We start from the raw sequence: 19510 nt of genomic DNA on the forward strand, positions 1-19510 counted from the left end.
TGAGCCACAGCAGACACTCAATAAGAAAGTGATGAATTGCAGGAGGTAGCCGAGGAGACCCACACTCTCCGGCTGCAGTTAAAGAATGCGTTGGGAGTTGGAGATGGCTTGATGTCTCTCGCCTGTGAAACGCACTTTGACCACTTATGTTTAATAGTTACAGAAATATCGGAGATGTGGGGAAATGAAGTCCTGGTGGCCCACAGTTCAGAATTATCCAGTTAACAAAGAGTCTGTTGAGAAGTGAGACTGAGGTAAGGACAGAGACATTGACTGTGTGCTGGAGTAATGTATTTACACAGGAATTTCCTGAATAATAAAGAAACTTTATTGTGTTGACTGTCCCTCCCAGGGATTTACGCAGGATCCTGTCACAGACACAATCGAGCAAAGTCATTGCAAGATCGCAGGAGCGGCACGGTATCAAGGGGACAACATTCTGGAGAGGAACTGGGAGATGATCGGTCGTAGGCGTTAGGCGGAGAAAGTGGCGGGTGCTCTACTGGGACTTGGCTGCGGCATGGGGTACGATCAGAGACGGCAGACGGTCAGAGCATTGAGAGAAGATTAGGTAAAGATAATGAATGCTTTCTGCCAAACTGGGATTGTTCTCCTTAGAGCAGAGAAAGTCGAGGTTGTGATTGGCCAGAATGGTCCCAGGGAGGAGGGACTTCAGTGATGTGGAGAGACTGGAGAAGCTGGGGTTGTTCTCCTTAGAGCAGAGAAGGTTAAGGAGGAGATTGACCAGAATGGTCCCAGGGATGTGAGACTTCAGTGATGTGGAGAGACTGGAGAAGCTGGGGTTGTTCTCCTTAGAGCAGAGAAGGTTAAGGGGAGATTGACCAGAATGGTCCCAGGGATGTGAGACTTCAGTGATGTGGAGAGACTGGAGAAGCTGGGGTTGTTCTCCTTAGAGCAGAGAAGGTTCAGGGGAGATTGACCAGAATGGTCCCAGGGATGAGGGACTTCAGTGATGTGGAGAGACTGGAGAAGCTGGGGTTGTTCCCCTTAGAGCAGAGAAGGTTAAGGGGAGATTGACCAGAATGGTCCCAGGGATGTGAGACTTCAGTGATGTGGAGAGACTGGAGAAGCTGGGGTTGTTCTCCTTAGAGCAGAGAAGGTTAAGGGGAGATTGACCAGAATGGTCCCAGGGATGTGAGACTTCAGTGATGTGGAGAGACTAGAGAAGCTGGGATTGTTCTCCTTAGAGCAGAGAAGGTTAAGGGGAGATTGACCAGAATGGTTCCAGGGATGAGGGACTTCAGTGATGTGGAGAGACTGGAGAAGCTGGGGTTGTTCTCCTTAGAGCAGAGAAGGTTAAGGGGAGATTGACCAGAATGGTCCCAGGGATGTGAGACTTCAGTGATGTGGAGAGACTGGAGAAGCTGGGATTGTTCTCCTTAGAGCAGAGACGGTTAAGGGGAGATTTAATAGAGGCGTTCAAAATCATGAGGGGTTTTGATGGAGTAAATAAGGAGAAACTGTTTCCAGTGGCAGGAGGGTCGGTAACCAGAGGACACAGATTGAAGATAATCGGTAAAAGAACCAGAGGGGGAGATGAGGAGAATTGTTTTTACGCAGCGAGTTGTTGTGATCTGGAACGCGCTGCCTGAAAGGGCGGTGGGAGCAGATTCAATAGTAACTTTCAAAAGGGGAATTGGAGAAATACTTGAAGGGGAAAAATTCACAGGGCTGTGGGGAAAGAGCAGGGGGGAGTGGGACTAATTGGAGAGCTCGTTCAAAGAGCCGGCACAGGCACAATGGGCCGAGTGGCCTCCTTCTGTGTGCTGTGTGATTCTAAATCTTCACGTTAAGGCTGAATTGTGGCAACTAAGGAAAGAACGAGTCACATTTGTCAGCAGCCACAGCAGTTGGACTGTCGCTCTCCACTGCAAATCTTCAATAAAGTGAGCCTCGGAATGGAGCGCTCAGGGTCAAAGTTCTGTCCACTGGTTGTGATGGATTGGAAAGACCTGTATGTCCCAAATGACTTCTACGCCACGATCAGGAGAGGCTGAACAGGCTGGGGCTCTTTTCTCTAGAAAGGAGAAGGCTGAGGGGTGACCTGATAGAGGGCTTTAAAATTATGAAGGGGTTCGATAGGGTAGACGTAGAGAAGATGTTTCCACTTGTGGGGGAGACCAGAACTAGGGGCCATCAATATAAGAGAGTCACTGATAAATCCAATAGGGAATTCAGGAGAAACTTCTTTCCCCAGAGAGTGGTGAGAATGGGGAACTCGCTACCACAGGGAGTGGTTGAGGTGAACAGCAGAGATGGATTCAAGGGGAAGCTGGATAAACACATGAGGGAGAAAGGAATAGAAGGATATGGTGATGGGGTGAGATGAAGAGGGGTGGGAGGAGGCTGGTGTTGATGGGGTGAGATGAAGAGGGGTGGGAGGAGGCTGGTGTTGACGGGGTGAGATGAAGAGGGGTGGGAGGAGGCTGGTGTTGACGGGGTGAGATGAAGAGGGGTGGGAGGAGGCTGGTGTTGATGGGGTGAGATGAAGAGGGGTGGGAGGAGGCTGGTGTTGACGGGGTGAGATGAAGAGGGGTGGGAGGAGGCTGGTGTTGACGGGGTGAGATGAAGAGGGGTGGGAGGAGGCTGGTGTTGACGGGGTGAGATGAAGAGTGTCGGGAGGAGGCTGGTGTTGATGGGGTGAGATGAAGAGGGGTGGGAGGAGGCTGGTGTTGATGGGGTGAGATGAAGAGGGGTGGCAGGAGGCTGGTGTTGATGGGGTGAGATGAAGAGTGTCGGGAGGAGGCTGGTGTCGATGGGGTGAGAATAAGAGGGGTGGGAGGAGGCTGGTGTTGATGGGGTGAGATGAAGAGGGGTGGGAGGAGGCTGGTGTTGATGGGGTGAGATGAAGACGGGTGGGAGGAGGCTGGTGTTGATGGGGTGAGATGAAGAGTGTCGGGAGGAGGCTGGTGTCGATGGGGTGAGAATAAGAGGGGTGGGAGGAGGCTGGTGTCGATGGGGTGAGATGAAGAGGGGTGGGAGGAGGCTGGTGTCGATGGGGTGAGATGTAGAGGGGTGGGCGGAGGCTGGTGTTGATGGGGTGAGATGAAGAGGGGTGGGAGGAGGCTGGTGTCGATGGGGTGAGATGAAGAGGGGTGGGAGGAGGCTGGTGTTGATGGGGTGAGATGAAGAGGGGTGGGAGGAGGCTGGTGTTGATGGGGTGAGATGAAGAGGGGTGGGAGGAGGCTGGTGTTGATGGGGTGAGATGAAGAGGGGTGGGAGGAGGCCGGTGTTGATGGGGTGAGATGAAGAGGGGTGGGAGGAGGCTGGTGTTGATGGGGTGAGATGAAGAGGGGTGGGAGGAGGCTGGTGTTGATGGGGTGAGATGAAGAGGGGTGGGAGGAGGCTGCTGTCGATGGGGTGAGATGAAGAGGGGTGGGAGGAGGCTGGTGTGGAGCATAAGCACCGGAACGGACCAGATGGGCTGAATGGCCTGTTTCTGTGCTGTAAAATTCGACGCAAGCTCACCTACCTCACTGGAGGCAGCAAATAATTCTATTTGTGAATAAACTTCATTGATAGTTTAGCCTGTCTAGAGCAGCAGGGAGCTTGACTGTGCGCCCCAGCAAGTTTGGCTCGGTGACTGAGAGTGCGAACTCTGTCAAATTAACCCTTTAACCGCCAGAAGCAGGGCGAGGGTTCATGTACCTCGGTTCAAATTTCTCTGTGTCCTGCTCTAACATAGAAACATAGAAGATAGGAGCAGGAGTAGGCCATTTGGCCCCTCGATCCTACTCCATTTAATGAGATCATGGCTGATCATCCAAATTCAGTACCCTGTCCCTGCCTTCTCCCCATATCCCTTGATCCCTTTAGCCTTACGAAATATATCCAACTCCTTCTTGAATATATTTAATGAATTGGCCTCAACTGCCTTCTGTGGTAGAGAATTCCACAGGTTCACCACTCTCTGGGTGAAGAAATTCCTCATCTCAGTCCTAAATGGCTTACCCCTTATCCTTAGACTGTGACCCCTGGTTCTGGACTCCCCCGCCATCAGGAACATTCTTCCTGCATCTAGTCTGTCTAGTCCTGTTAGAATTTTATAAGTTTCAACGAGATCCCCTCTCATTCTTCTAAACTCCAGCGAATACAAGCCCAATCGACCCAATCTCTCCTCATACGTCATTCCTGCCATCCCAGGTATCAGTCTGGTGAATCTTCGCTGCACTCACTCCATGGCAAGAACATCCTTCCTCAGTTAAGGCGAACAAAACTGCACACAATACTCAAGTTGTGGTCTCACCAAGGCCCTGTACAACTGCAGCAAGACATCCTTGTTCCTGTACTCGAACCCTCTCGCTACGAAGGCCAAGATGACAGTTGCCTTCTTAACCACCTGCTGCTCCTGCATGCTTACCTTCAGCGACTGGTGCACAAGGACACCCAGGTCTCGTTGCACTTCCCCTTCTCCCAATCTATTGCCAATCTAACCTGTTTGATTTGCCAATATCGGAGTCGAAATCGTTATGGCCGTTAAAATAACGGGTAATTTCATCTCGACGTCCCTGCAAGGTGAGGATTGTTTCCCATCCCATCAACATCCTGTCAGGATAAAGGGGTTAAATTCCGAGGACAGGTTGGCCCAGACTAGGCTTGTATTCCCTGGAGTTTAGAAGATTAAGGGGCGATCTAATCGAGGTGTTTGAGATGATTAAAGGAATTGATACGGTCGAGAGAGAAACTATTTCCTCTGGTGGGGGGAGTCCAGAACAAGGGGGCAGAACCTTAAAATTAGAGCCAGGCCGTTCAGGGGTGATGTCAGGAAGCACTTCTTCACACAAAGGGTGGTGGAAATCTGGAACTCCCTCCCCCAAAAAGCTGAGGCTGGGGGTCAATTGGAAATTTCAAAACTGAGATTGATAGATTTTGTTGGGTGAAGGTATTAAGGGTGACGGAACCGAGGCGGGTAGATGGAGTTAAGATACAGATCAGCCATGATCTGATTGAATGGTGGAACAGGCCAGAAGGGCTGAATGGGCCTCCTCCTGTCCCTGTGTAACAGGCTCGAGGGGCTGAATGGGCCTCCTCCTGTTCCTGTGTAACAGGCTCGAGGGGCTGAATGGGCCTCCTCCTGTTCCTGTGTAACAGGCTCGAGGGCCTGAATGGGCCTCCTCCTGTTCCTGTGTAACAGGCTCAAGGGGCTGAATGGGCCTCCTCCTGTTCCTGTGTAACAGGCTCGAGGGGCTGAATGGGCCTCCTCCTGTTCCTGTGTAACAGACTCGAGGGGCTGAATGGGCCTCCTCCTGTTCCTATGTAACAGGCTCGAGGGACTGAATGGGCCTCCTCCTGTTCCTATGTAACAGGCTCAAAGGGCTGAATGGGCCTCCTCCTGTTCCTGTGTAACAGGCTCGAGGGCCTGAATGGGCCTCCCCCTGTTCCTGTGTTACAGGCTCGAGGGGCTGAATGGGCCTCCTCCTGTTCCTGTGTAACAGGCTCGAGGGACTGAATGGGCCTCCTCCTGTTCCTATGTAACAGGCTCAAGGGGCTGAATGGGCCTCCTCCTGTTGCTGAGTAATGGGCTCGAGGGGCATAATGGGCCTCCTCCAGTTCCTGTGTTACAGACTCAAGGGGTTGAATGGGCCTTCTCCTGTTCCTGTGTAACAGGCTCGAGGGGCTGAATGGGCCTCCTCCTGTTCCTGTGTTACAGGCTCGAGGGGCTGAATGGGCCTCCTCCTGTTCCTGTGTAACAGGCTCAAGGGGCTGAATGGGCCTCCTCCTGTTCCTGTGTAACAGGCTCGAGGGGCTGAATGGGCCTCCTCCTGTTCCTGTGTAACAGACTCGAGGGGCTGAATGGGCCTCCTCCTGTTCCTATGTAACAGGCTCGAGGGCCTGAATGGGCCTCCTCCTGTTCCTATGTAACAGGCTCAAAGGGCTGAATGGGCCTCCTCCTGTTCCTGTGTAACAGGCTCGAGGGCCTGAATGGGCCTCCCCCTGTTCCTGTGTTACAGGCTCGAGGGGCTGAATGGGCCTCCTCCTGTTCCTGTGTAACAGGCTCGAGGGACTGAATGGGCCTCCTCCTGTTCCTATGTAACAGGCTCAAGGGGCTGAATGGGCCTCCTCCTGTTCCTGTGTAACAGGCTCGAGGGACTGAATGGGCCTCCTCCTGTTCCTATGTAACAGGCTCGAGGGACTGAATGGGCCTCCTCCTGTTCCTATGTAACAGGCTCAAGGGGCTGAATGGGCCTCCTCCTGTTCCTGTGTAACAGGCTCGAGGGGTTGAATGGGCCTCCTCCTGTTGCTGAGTAATGGGCTCGAGGGGCAGAATGGGCCTCCTCCAGTTCCTGTGTTACAGGCTCGAGGGGCTGAATGGGCCTCCTCCTGTTCCTGTGTAACAGGCTCGAGGGACTGAATGGGCCTCCTCCTGTTCCTATGTAACAGGCTCAAGGGGCTGAATGGGCCTCCTCCTGTTGCTGAGTAATGGGCTCGAGGGGCAGAATGGGCCTCCTCCAGTTCCTGTGTTACAGACTCAAGGGGTTGAATGGGCCTCCTCCTGTTCCTGTGTAACAGGCTGGAGGGCCTGAATGGGCCTCCTCCTGTTCCTGTGTAACAGGCTCGAGGGGCTGAATGGGCCTCCTCCTGTTCCTGTGTTACAGGCTCAAGGGGCTGAATGGGACTCCTGCTGTTGCTGAGTAACGGGCTCGAGGGGCAGAATGGGCCTCCTCCTGTTCCTGTGTTACAGACTCGAGGGGTTGAATGGGCCTTCTCCTGTTCCGGTGTAACAGGCTCGAGGGGCTGAATGGGCCTCCTCCTGTTCCTGTGTTACAGACTCGAGGGGTTGAATGGGCCTCCTCCTGTTCCTGTGTAACAGGCTCGAGGGGCTGAATGGGCCTCCTCCTGTTGCTGAGCAATGGGCTCGAGGGGCTGAATTGGCGTCCTCCTGTTCCTGTGTAACAGGCTCGAGGGGCTGAATGGGCCTCCTCCTGTTCCTGTGTAACTGGCTCGAGGGGCTGAATGGGCCTCCTCCTGTTCCTGTATAACAGGCTTGAGGGGCTGAATGGGCCTCCTCCTGTTCCTGTGTAACAGGCTCGAGGGGCTGAATGGGACTCCTCCTGTTCCTGTGTAACAGCCTCGAGGGGCTGAATGGGCCTCCTCCTGTTCCTGTATAACAGGCTCGAGGGGCTGAATGGGCCTCCTCCTTTTCCTGTGTAACAGGCTCGAGGGGCTGAATGGACCTCCTCCTGTTCCAGTGTAACAGGCTCGAGGGGCCAAATGGGCCTCCTCCTGTTCCTGTGTAACATGCTCGAGGGGCTGAATGGGCCTCCTCCTGTTCCAGTGTAACAGGCTCGAGGGGCTGAATGGGCCTCCTCCTGTTCCAGTGTAACAGGCTCGAGGGGCTGAATGGGCCTCCTCCTGTTCCTGTGTAACATGCTCGAGGGGCTGAATGGGCCTCCTCCTGTTCCAGTGTAACAGGCTCGAGGGGCTGAATGGGCCTACTCCTATTGCTGAGTAACAGGCTCGAGGGGGCTGAATGGGCCTCCTGCTGTTCCTATGCTCATGAAACTCATTATTTTGTATGGGTTATGTTATATCCAAAGAGAATAGTTTAGTGTTTTCTCTCCTCTTTAGTGGTTAATGGATAACCTGAAAGCTTTGCTAAATGCTCAATTAAGATTAGAGCATTGTGCCTAAGTAAGACTTTGTGCGGTATTGTTATTGCGACCTACTTCCGTTGGTATTTGTCTTTGATTTCTACCATCGCTGTATTCCGAAGTGCCGAGCGTTTCATGTTCATGGCAACAGACATGGATTAGATTCACTCTTTCCAGCCATGGTTATTGTCGCAGGCTATTTACAGCCAGAGTTTCCCTTGACCCCACCGTGTCAGCCAATGAGCTGGAAGCAGGGCGTGACTTACGCCAGAACTCACAACAAACAGTCTATCTACTCAATGTACAGAACCTATTTGAACAGTGCGCTGCAGCAAACAGTCTACAGAATCTATTTAATCAGCGCACTACAGCAAACAGTCTACAGAATCTATTTAATCAGCGCACTACAGCAAACAGTCTACAGAATCTATTTAATCAGCGCACTACAGCAAATAGTCTACAGAATCTATTTAATCAGCGCACTACAGCAAACAGTCTACAGAATCTATTTAATCAGCGCACTACAGCAAACAGTCTACAGAATCTATTTAATCAGCGCACTACAGCAAACAGTCTACAGAATCTATTTAATCAGCGCACTACAGCAAACAGTCTACAGAATCTATTTAATCAGCGCACTACAGCAAATAGTCTACAGAATCTATTTAATCAGCGCACTACAGCAAACAGTCTACAGAATCTATTTAATCAGCGCACTACAGCAAACAGTCTACAGAATCTATTTAATCAGCGCACTACAGCAAACAGTCTACAGAATCTATTTAATCAGCGCACTACAGCAAACAGTCTACAGAATCTATTTAATCAGCGCACTACAGCAAACAGTCTACAGAATCTATTTAATCAGTGCACTACAGCAAACAGTCTACAGAGTCTATTTAAAAAGAATCTCTCTGAACTCATTTCTGAAACTACAGTGTGAAACTGCACTGCACTTACGGCAGTGCGGTCTCCAGGCATGATTGACTGGAGAATTATCCAATCATCTCCATTCTGGTCAGGAATAGAGCGGTCATTATATGCAGTCATTAACAACTGCAACAATGTGCATTTATAGAGCGCCTTTAACGTAGTAAAACGTCCCAAGGCGCTTCACAGGAGCGTAAATCAGACAAACTGAGCCACATGAGATATTAGGACAGGTGACCAAATGCTTAGCCACAAAGAGGCCGGTTTTAAGGAGCGTCTTAAAGGAGGAGAGAGAGGTGGAGAGGTTTTGGGAGGGAATTCCAGAGCTCAGGGCCCAGGCGGCTGAAGGCACGGCCGCCAATGGTGGAGCGATGGAAATCGGGGGGGATGCGCAAGAGGCCAGAATTGAAGGAGCGCAGAGATCTGGGATTGCAAAGGGAATGGAGTATAAAAGTAGGGAAGTCCTGTTACAACTGTACAGGGCGCTGGTGAGACCACACCTGGAGTACTGCGTACAGTTTTGGTCTCCTTATTTAAGGAAAGATATACTTGCATTGGAGGCAGTTCAGAGAAGGTTCACGAGGTTGATTCCTGAGATGAGGGGGTTGTCTTATGAAGAAAGGTTGAGCAGGTTGGACCGATACTCATTGGAGTTTAGAAGAATGAGAGAGGATCTTATTGAAACATAGATTCTGAGGGGGCTCGACAGTGTAGATGCAGAGAGGATGTTTCCCCTCGTGGGGGAATCTAGAACTAGGGGGCATAGTTTCAGAATAAGGGGGCACCCTTTTAAGACGGAAATGAGGAGGAATTTCTTCTCTCAGAGGGTCGTGAATCTTTGGAATTCTCCGCCCCAGAGAGCTGTGGAGGCAGCATCAGTGAATATATTCAAGGTGGAAATAGACAGATATTTGAACAATAAGGGAGTGAAGGGTTATGGGGAGCGGGCAGGGAAAGGGAGCTGAGCCCAAAATCAGATCAGCCATGATCTAATTGAATGGCGGAGCAGGCTCGAGGGGCCGAATGACCGACTCCTGCTCCTACTGTCTTATGTTCTTATGGCTGGACGAGGTTACACAGATGGGGAGGGTTGTAGGGGCTGGAGGAGGTTACAGAGAGAGGGAGGGTTGTAGGGGCTGGAGGAGGTTACATAAGAACATAAGAACATAAGAAATAGGAGCAGGAGTAGGCCAATCGGCCCCTCGAGCCTGCTCCACCATTCAATAAGATCATGGCTGATCTGATCCTAACCTCAAATCTTCTATCACTCTGCATCCACCCGAACCCATGTGATCTCCCGGGAGAGGCGAAAAACCAGATGAAGACCCAATGGCCAATTTGGGAGAAAAAAATCTGGGAAATTCCTCTCCGACCCATCTAGGCGATCGAAATTCATCCAGGAGATCACTGTCCCTATATTTTCTACAGTGCTTACCTTCTGTAAAGGCGATCTCCACCCCAGCCAGGAACAGGAATAAAAATTCTGGTTACAGACATAGGGAGGGTTGTAAGGACTGGAGGAGGTTACGGAGATAGGGAGGGTTGTAGGGGCTGGAGGAGGTTACAGAGATAGGAAGGGTTGTAGGGGCTGGAGGAGGTTACAGAGATAGGGAGGGTTGTAGGGGCTGGAGGAGATTACAGAGATAGAGAGGGTTGTAGGGGCTGGAGGAGGTTACAGAGATAGGGAGGGTTGTAGGGGCTGGAGGAGGTTACAGAGATAAGGGAGGGTTGTAGGGGCTGGAGGAGGTTACAGAGATAGGGAGGGTTGTAGGGGCTGGAGGAGGTTACAGAGATAGGAAGGGTTGTAGGGGGCTGGAGGTGGTTACAGAGATGGGGAGGTTTGTAGGGGCTGGAGGAGGTTACAGAGAAGGGGAGGTTTGTAGGGCCTGGAGGAGGTTACAGAGATAGGGAGGGTTGTAGGGGCTGGAGGAGGTTACAGACATAGGGAGGGTTGTAAGGACTGGAGGAGGTTACAGAGATAGGGAGGGTTGTAGCGGCTGGAGGAGGTTACAGAGATAGGGAGGGTTGTAGGGGGCTGGAGGTGGTTACAGAGATGGGGAGGTTTGTAGGGGCTGGAGGAGGTTACAGAGAAGGGGAGGTTTGTAGGGCCTGGAGGAGGTTACAGAGATAGGGAGGATTGTAGGGGCTGGAGGAGGTTACAGACATAGGGAGGGTTGTAAGGACTGGAGGAGGTTACAGAGATAAGGAGGGTTGTAGCGGCTGGAGGAGGTTACAGAGATAGGGAGGGTTGTAGGGGGCTGGAGGAGGTTACAGAAATAGGGAGGGTTGTAGGGGCTGGAGGAGGTTACAGAGATAGGGCTGTAGGTGCTGGAGGAAGTTACAGAGATAGGAAGGGTTGTAGGGCTGGAGGAGGTTACAGAGATAGGGCTGAAGGGGCTGGAGGAAGTTACAGAGATAGGAAGGGTTGTCGGGGGCTGGAGGAGGTTACAGAGATAGGGAGGGTTGTAGGGGCTGGAGGAGATTACAGAGATAGGGAGGGTTGTAGGGGCTGGAGGAGGTTAGAGAGATAGGGAGGGTTGTAGGGGCTGGAGGAGGTTACAGAGATAGGGAGGGTTGTAGGGGGCTGGAGGAGGTTACAGAGATAGGGAGGGGTGTAGGGGCTGGAGGAGGTTACAGAGATAGGGAGGGTTGTAGGGGGCTGGAGGGGTTACAGAGATAGGGAGGGTTGTAGGACTGGAGGAGGTTACAGAGATAGGGAGAGAGAGCGAGGAGGCCGTGGAGGGATTTGAAAACAAGGATGAGAATTTTAAAATCGAGGCGTTGCTGGACCGGGAGCCAGTGTAGGTCAGCGAGCGACAGGGCGGGGGGTGCGATGAGTGAACAGGACTCGGTGCGAGTTAGGACACGGGGGTCGTGGAGTTTTGGTTGGGCTGGAGCTTACGAAGGGTAGAGGGCGGGAGGAGAATATTGGGGTGTTTACAGGGGCGGCGCTGGTTCCTGCTCACTTCACTTGACTCATGCTCCCAGAATCGCAAAATTCTGCGGATGCGGGAAATCTGAAATAACAACAGAAAATGCTGGATGCCCTCAGCAGGCCAGGCAGCATCCGTGGAGCGAGAAACAGAGTTAACGTTTCAGGTCTGGGACCCTTCGTCAGAACTGGAAACAGTTCGAGATGTAACAGGTTTTAAACAGGTACAGAGGCAGGGAAAGCGGGGAGGGAGGAATTGAAGGAGCAGTCAGTGCTAGGGTAAGAGGCGGGAGAGATTAAATGTAGCAAATGGGGAGGGCAGAATCATCAACAGCCGCCTAAAAAATGGGGGCAGGGGTTATACAGGAAACTCTTTTTTTATCCAGCACCCACGGGACCGGCGTGGTGCCGGTTTGTCAAAAAGTCCGATTACCGAGAGCTATAGTAAAAGGTACGAGAGCTGAGAGCTCCCTATACAGCAACAAACCCAGGCTTCCCTGTTGCTTAGCAACAGGTGCAGGAACAATGGCCACAAGATCCAAGCGTCCCTGTTGCTTAGCAACAGCTGCAGCCACACCCGATTGCACAGCCACAGATCGAGGAAGGGCCACTAATAGGAAGTAAAACTTACCTGAACCTGCACCTGAATTTTGCCGGTTAACCGAGATTTCCGGTTATTTAGATGTCGGTAAATCGAGAGTTTCCTGTAGTCTGAAATTGTTGAACTCGATGTTGAGTCCGGAAGGCTGTAAAGTGCCTCATCGAAAGATGAGGTGCTGTTCCTCGAGCTTACGCTGAGCTTCCGTGGAACAGCGTAAGAGGCCAAGGGCGGAGAGGTCTGAGTGGGAATGGGGCGGTGAATTAAAGTGACAGGCCACCGGAAGCTCGGGGTCACCCTTACGGACTGAACGAAGGTGTTCCGCAAAGCGGTCGCCCAATCTGCGTTTGGTCTCCCCAATGTAGAGGAGACCGCATCGTGAGCACAGAAACATAGAAGATAGGAGCAGGAGTAGGCCATTCGGCCCCTCGAGCCTGCTCCGCCATTCAATGAGATCATGGCTGATCATCCAAATTCAGTACCCTGTCCCTGCCTTCTCCCCATATCCCTTGATCCCTTTAGCCTTAAGAAATATATCCAACTCCTTCTTGAATATATTTAATGAATTGGCCTCAACTGCCCTGTGTGGCAGAGAATTCCACAGGTTCACCACTCTCTGGGTGAAGAAATTCCTCCTCATCTCTGTCCTAAATGGCTTACCCCTTATCCTTAGACTGTGACCCCTGGTTCTGGACTCCCCCACCATCGGGAACATCCTTCCTGCATCTAGTCTGTCCAGTCCTGTTAGAATTTTATAAGTTTCAATGTGATCCCCTCTCATTCTTCTAAACTCCAGCGAATATAAGCCCAATCAACCCAATCTCTCCTCATACGTCATTCCTGCCATCCCAGGAGATTGAGCAGCGAATACAGTATACTAGATTGCGAGAAGTACAAGTAAATCGCTGTTTCACCTGGAAGGGGTGTTTGGGGCCCTGGACAGTGGGAAAGGGGAGGAGGTGAAAGGGCAGGCGTTGCTTCTCCTGCGCTTGCACGGGAAGGTGCCGGGCGAAGGGGAAGAGGTGCTGGGGGTGATTGAGGAGTGGACTAGGGTGTCGCGGAGGGAGCGGTCCCTTCAGAATGCTGAAAGGGGAGGGGAGGGGAAGATGCGTTTGGCGGTGGGATCACGCCGGAGGTGGCGGCAATGGCGGAGGACCATCCGTTGACACATGATCCTCTTGGTTACAGGTAACATGGGGAGCCGTACGGCCCTTGACGTCTTCTCGCTCGCTGTCTACTGCGCGACCTTTGTCCTGGGAGCGCCTTCCAACGCCCTGGCCCTCTGGGTGTTCTTCAAGGAGCTGCGGCACAAGCCCACACCCAACGTCATCTACATGATCAACCTGGGCATCTCCGACTCGCTCTTCATCACCTTCCTGCCGGTCAAGATGTTGGAGACGGTGCAGGGCGAGTGGATCCTGCCCGAAATCTTCTGCCCCATCTACAGCGTCTTCCACTACAGCACCATCTACGCCAGCGTCCTGTTCCTCACAGCCCTCAGCGTGGGCCGTTACCTGAGCGTGGCCTTTCCCATCAAGTACAAGATATACAAGCGGCCCAGGAACTCGTGCCTGGTCTGCCTCGGGTTCTGGCTGCTGGTGGCGGGTCACATCTCCTTCGTGTTCCAGGTGGAGACCATGAGGCAAGGCCAGCTGATGGCCCCGGGCGCGGGCAACGCCTCCATCTGCTACGGCAACTTCACCCGGGCCCAGCTGGACTTCCTGGTGCCCCTGCGGCTGGAGCTGTGCCTGGTCCTCTTCCTCCTCCCTCTGACGCTCACCGCCTTCTCCTACCTCGGCTGCGCACGGGCGCTGAGCCGCAGCTGCCTGCCCCAGCAGAAGAAGCACAAAGCCCTGCGGGTGGCCGTGGTGACACTGATCATCTACGTGGTCTGTTTCGCGCCCTACAACGTCTCGCACCTGGTGGGCTTCGTCCAGCAAGAGAGCGTCCCCTGGCGGAGGGAGGTCCTCCTGCTGAGCACCGCCAACACCTTCCTGGACCCCCTGGTCTTCTTCTTCTCCTCCTCCGCCCTCCAGCGCGCCGCCAGGGAGTACTGGCGCGGTGACAAGCGGCGGGCCCGGGACCTCAAGGAGAGTCTGCCACGCCTCTGGGCGAGGGTGCTCCCGCGCGGTAAAGGACTGGATGGAGACCTCCCCGCCGCAGGCTTCGGGTCCGGCTCCACGAGGCTGGTCACTCGCGGAACTCAGCACTGAATCGCGGCGATTGGTCGAGGAGGTTGGTGACTTGAGCTCCAAGCGAATGTATAATTGGGGTCCAGATGGCTTGAGGCCCCCACCGAATGCCCAGTGATCGCCTACATCGTTGTATCTCTCTCCGGTATTCTCCAGGGATACAGGAGGAACTCCCATTTCTCCAGCGCCTTTCACCACCTCAGGACGTCCCAAAGCGCTTCACAGCCAATGAAGGACTTTTTGAAGAGTGGTCACTGTTGCAAAGGGGGCCGCCAATTTGCGCACAGCAAGCTCCCACCAACAGCAATGTGATAAATGACCCAGATCATCTGGGGGTTTTTTTTTAAGTGAATTGAATGAGGAGTAAATATCGGCCCCAGGACACCGGGGAGGACTCCCCCGCTGCTCTACTTCAAAATGGTGGCCGCGGGATCTTTTATGTTCAACTGAGAGGACGGACGGGGCCTCGGTTTAACATCTCATCCAAAAGATGGTATCACCGACAGTGCAGCTCTCCCTCAGTACTGCCCCTCCGACAGTGCGGCGCTCCCCAGTACTGCCCCTCCGACAGTGCGGCGCTCCCTCAGTACTGCCCCTCCGACAGTGCGGCGCTCCCTCAGTACTGCCCCTCCGACAGTGCGGCGCTCCCTCAGTACTGCCCCTCCGACAGTGCGGCGCTCCCCAGTACTGCCCCTCCGACAGTGCGGCGCTCCCTCAGTACTGCCCCTCCGACAGTGCAGCTCTCCCTCAGTACCGCACCTCCGACAGTGCGGCGCTCCCTCAGTACTGCCCCTCCGACAGTGCGGCGCTCCCTCAGTACTGCCCCTCCGACAGTGCGGCGCTCCCCAGTACTGCCCCTCCGACAGTGCGGTGCTCCCTCAGTACTGCCCCTCCGACAGTGCGGTGCTCCCTCAGTACTGCCCCACCGACAGTGCGGCGCTCCCTCAGTACTGCCCCTCTGACAGTGCGGCGCTCCCTCAGTACTGCCCCTCCGACAGTGCGGCGCTCCCTCAGTACTGCCCCTCCGACAGTGCGGCGCTCCCTCAGTACTGCCCCTCCGACAGTGCGGCGCTCCCTCGGTACTACCCCTCCGACAGTGCGGCGCTCCCTCAGTACCGCCCCTCCGACAGTGCGGCGCTCCTTCAGTACCGCCCCTCCGACAGTGCGGCGCTCCCTCAGTACTGCCACTCCGACAGTGCGGCGCTCCCTCAGTACTGCCACTCCGACAGTGCGGCACTCCCTCAGTACTGCCCCTCCGACAGTGCGGCGCTCCCTCAGTACCGCACCTCCGACAGTGCGGCGCTCCCTCAGTACTGCCACTCCGACAGTGCGGCGCTCCCTCAGTACTGCCCCTCCGACAGTGCGGTGCTCCCTCAGTACTGCCCCTCCGACAGTGCGGCGCTCCCTCAGTACTGCCCCTCCTACAGTGCGGCCCCTCAGTACTGCCCCCCGACAGTGCGGCGCTCCCTCAGTACTGCCCCTCCGACATTGCGGCACTCACTAAGTACTGCCCCTCCGACAGTGCGGCGCTCCCTCAGTACTGCCCCTCCGACAGTGCGGCGCTCCCTCAGTACTGCCCCTCCGACAGTGCGGCGCTCCCTCAGTACTGCCCCACCGACAGTGCGGCGCTCCCTCAGTACTGCCCCTCCGACAGTGCGGTGCTCCCTCAGTACTGCCCCACCGACAGTGCGGCGCTCCCTCAGTACTGCCCCTCTGACAGTGCGGCGCTCCCTCAGTACTGCCCCTCCGACAGTGCGGCGCTCCCTCAGTACTGCCCCTCCGACAGTGCGGCGCTCCCTCAGTACTGCCCCTCCGACAGTGCGGCGCTCCCTCGGTACTACCCCTCCGACAGTGCGGCGCTCCCTCAGTACCGCCCCTCCGACAGTGCGGCGCTCCTTCAGTACCGCCCCTCCGACAGTGCGGCGCTCCCTCAGTACTGCCACTCCGACAGTGCGGCGCTCCCTCAGTACTGCCACTCCGACAGTGCGGCACTCCCTCAGTACTGCCCCTCCGACAGTGCGGCGCTCCCTCAGTACCGCACCTCCGACAGTGCGGCGCTCCCTCAGTACTGCCACTCCGACAGTGCGGCGCTCCCTCAGTACTGCCCCTCCGACAGTGCGGTGCTCCCTCAGTACTGCCCCTCCGACAGTGCGGCGCTCCCTCAGTACTGCCCCTCCTACAGTGCGGCCCCTCAGTACTGCCCCCCGACAGTGCGGCGCTCCCTCAGTACTGCCCCTCCGACATTGCGGCACTCACTAAGTACTGCCCCTCCGACAGTGCGGCGCTCCCTCAGTACTGCCCCTCCGACAGTGCGGCGCTCCCTCAGTACTGCCCCTCCGACAGTGCGGCGCTCCCTCAGTACTGCCCCACCGACAGTGCGGCGCTCCCTCAGTACTGCCCCTCCGACAGTGCGGCGCTCCCTCAGTACTGCCCCTCCGACAGTGCGGCGCTCCCTCAGTACTGCCCCTCCGACAGTGCGGCACTCCCTCAGTACTGCCCCCTCCGACAGTGCGGCGCTCCCTCAGTACTGCCCCACCGACAGTGCGGCGCTCCCTCAGTACTGCCCCTCTGACAGTGCGGCGCTCCCTCAGTACTGCCCCTCCGACAGTGCGGCGCTCCCTCAGTACTGCCCCTCCGACAGTGCGGCGCTCCCTCAGTACTGCCCCTCCGACAGTGCGGCGCTCCCTCGGTACTACCCCTCCGACAGTGCGGCGCTCCCTCAGTACTGCCCCTCCGACAGTGCAGCGCTCCTTCAGTACCGCCCCTCCGACAGTGCGGCGCTCCCTCAGTACTGCCCCTCTGACAGTGCGGCGCTCCCTCAGTACTGCCCCCTCCGACAGTGCGGCACTCCCTCAGTACTGCCCCCTCCGACAGTGCGGCGCTCCCTCAGTACTGCCCCTCCAACAGTGCGGCGCTCCTTCAGTACCGCCCCTCCGACAGTGCGGCGCTCCCTCAGTACTGCCCCTCTGACAGTGCGGCGCTCCCTCAGTACTGCCCCCTCCGACAGTGCGGCACTCCCTCAGTACTACCCCTCCGACAGTGCGGCGCTCCCTCAGTAGTGGAAATGGGAGTGTTGGCCGGTTTATGGGCTCAAGTCTCTGGAGTGGGACTCATAACCCACTATCTTCTGACTCAGAGGTGAGAGAGAGAGTGCTAAACCCACTGAGCAACGGCCAACACCAAGCCATATTATTGCTTTACAGGTTGATATACAACAAAAATGCTCTTTGTTATCTTTCTAGATGCGACCTTGGAAATTCAACTTGCCGCACTGTGCCCTGTTACCTTGTGGAACTTGATTCACCCATCAGCATGGCTCATCTTTCAGATCGACGTGGGGTGATTGGACATAACGTTACAGGACGTGCCAAGTATAACCGAGCTCGTCTCGTCTTGCTGCAGAGCAAGAAGCTTAGGATTATGTTTCTGGCAACCCTTTCTTGCGTAATTCAGTCGAAAACTGTGTTCTGCTTTGGCCGAGGAGTGTCGGTTACTTTATACTCAAGTGGTGTAGAGAAAGACTTCTTCATTTACAATAACGTCGAACTGTTTCCTGATGCCTGGCCCGACAATCTCACCGCTGATCACTTGATTCTGTGAATAATTCTATCTGTGAATAAACCCAAATTAATAGCTTAGCCTGTTGTGCAAAGTGTCTGGTAGAAGCTGCTATTCAGTGCCGGGAGAGGGAAGGCAATCCTGCAAACTCCATTGACAATAAGGGAGAGGTTTGTTTGCCCTGCACACTCACACACTCACACTCACACTCACACTCACACACTCACAATCTCACACACTCACACACTCACACACACACAATCTCACACACTCACACTCACACACACACAATCTCACACACTCACACTCACACACTCACAATCTCACACACTCACACACACACAATCTCACACACTCACACACACACACTCACAATCTCACACACTCACACTCACACACGCACAATCTCACACACTCACACTCACACACACACACTCACAATCTCACACTCACACACACACAATCTCACACACTCACACTCACACACACACAATCTCACACACTCACACACACACACTCACAATCTCACACACTCACACTCACACACACACAATCTCTCACACTCACACTCACACACACACTCACAATCTCACACACTCACACTCACACACACACAATCTCACACACTCACACTCACTCTCACTCACAAACTCACACACACACTCACTCACACACACTCACACACACACACACTCACACTCACACTCACACACACACACTCACACTCACACACTCACACACTCACACTCACACACACTCACACTCACACACACACACACTCACACTCACACACTCACACTCACACTCACACACTCACACTCACACACACTCACACACACACTCACACACTCACTCACACTCACACACACACTCACACTCACACTCACACACTCACACTCACACTCACACTCACACACACTCACACTCACACACACTCACACTCACACACACACTCACACACACACTCACACACACACTCTCACACTCACACACACACTCACACACACACTCACACTCACACTCACACACACACACACTCACACTCACACACACACACTCACACTCACACTCACACACACTCACACACTCACACACTCACTCACACACACTGTAACCCCTTGAGTTTCAGATCAGCGGTTCCCACCCTTTTCCTTTATGCGGACCACTACATCGTCATAGAAACATAGAAGATAGGAGCAGGAGTAGGCCATTCAGCCCCTTGAGCCTGTTCTGCCATTTAATGAGATCGTGGCTGATCATCCAAATTCAGTACCCTGTCCCTGCCTTCTCCCCATATCACTTGATCCATTTAGCCTTAAGAAATATATCCAACTCCTTCTTGAATATATTTAATGAATTGGCCTCAACTGCCTTCTGTGGTAGAGAATTCCACAGGTTCACCACTCTCTGGGTGAAGAAATTCCTCCTCATCTCTGTCCTAAATGGCTTACCCCTTATCCTTAGACTGTGACCCCCTGGTTCTGGACTCCCCCGACCATCGGGAACATCCTTCCTGCATCTAGTACGATAGCAAAATACTGCAGATGTTGGATGGAAATCCGAAATAACAACAGAAACTGCATCTAGTCTGTCTAGTCCTGTTAGAATTTTATAAGTTTCAATGAGATCCCCTCTCATTCTTCTAAACTCCAGCGAATATAAGCCCAATCGACCCACTCTCTCCTCA

The 19510-nt window shown here is 54.2% G+C and overlaps 1 protein-coding gene across 1 annotated transcript; it reads left to right on the plus strand.

Annotated features, from left to right (window-relative positions):
* Positions 1 to 411: 411 nt before the first annotated feature.
* Positions 412 to 17892, plus strand: LOC147110096 (free fatty acid receptor 3-like). The gene is made up of 3 exons (XM_086004242.1): positions 412 to 571; positions 13262 to 14308; positions 17508 to 17892. Exon 2 carries the CDS (start codon positions 13267 to 13269, stop codon positions 14284 to 14286), a length of 1020 nt encoding a protein of 339 aa, XP_085860368.1. The 5' UTR covers positions 412 to 571; positions 13262 to 13266; the 3' UTR covers positions 14287 to 14308; positions 17508 to 17892.
* The last annotated feature ends 1618 nt before the right edge of the window (positions 17893 to 19510 follow it).

The sequence above is a fragment of the Somniosus microcephalus genome, chromosome 12, assembly GCF_052327205.1.
Source record: "Somniosus microcephalus isolate GS21.2 chromosome 12, FLI_Smic_1.0, whole genome shotgun sequence".
Classification (NCBI taxonomy): Eukaryota; Metazoa; Chordata; class Chondrichthyes; order Squaliformes; family Somniosidae; genus Somniosus; species Somniosus microcephalus.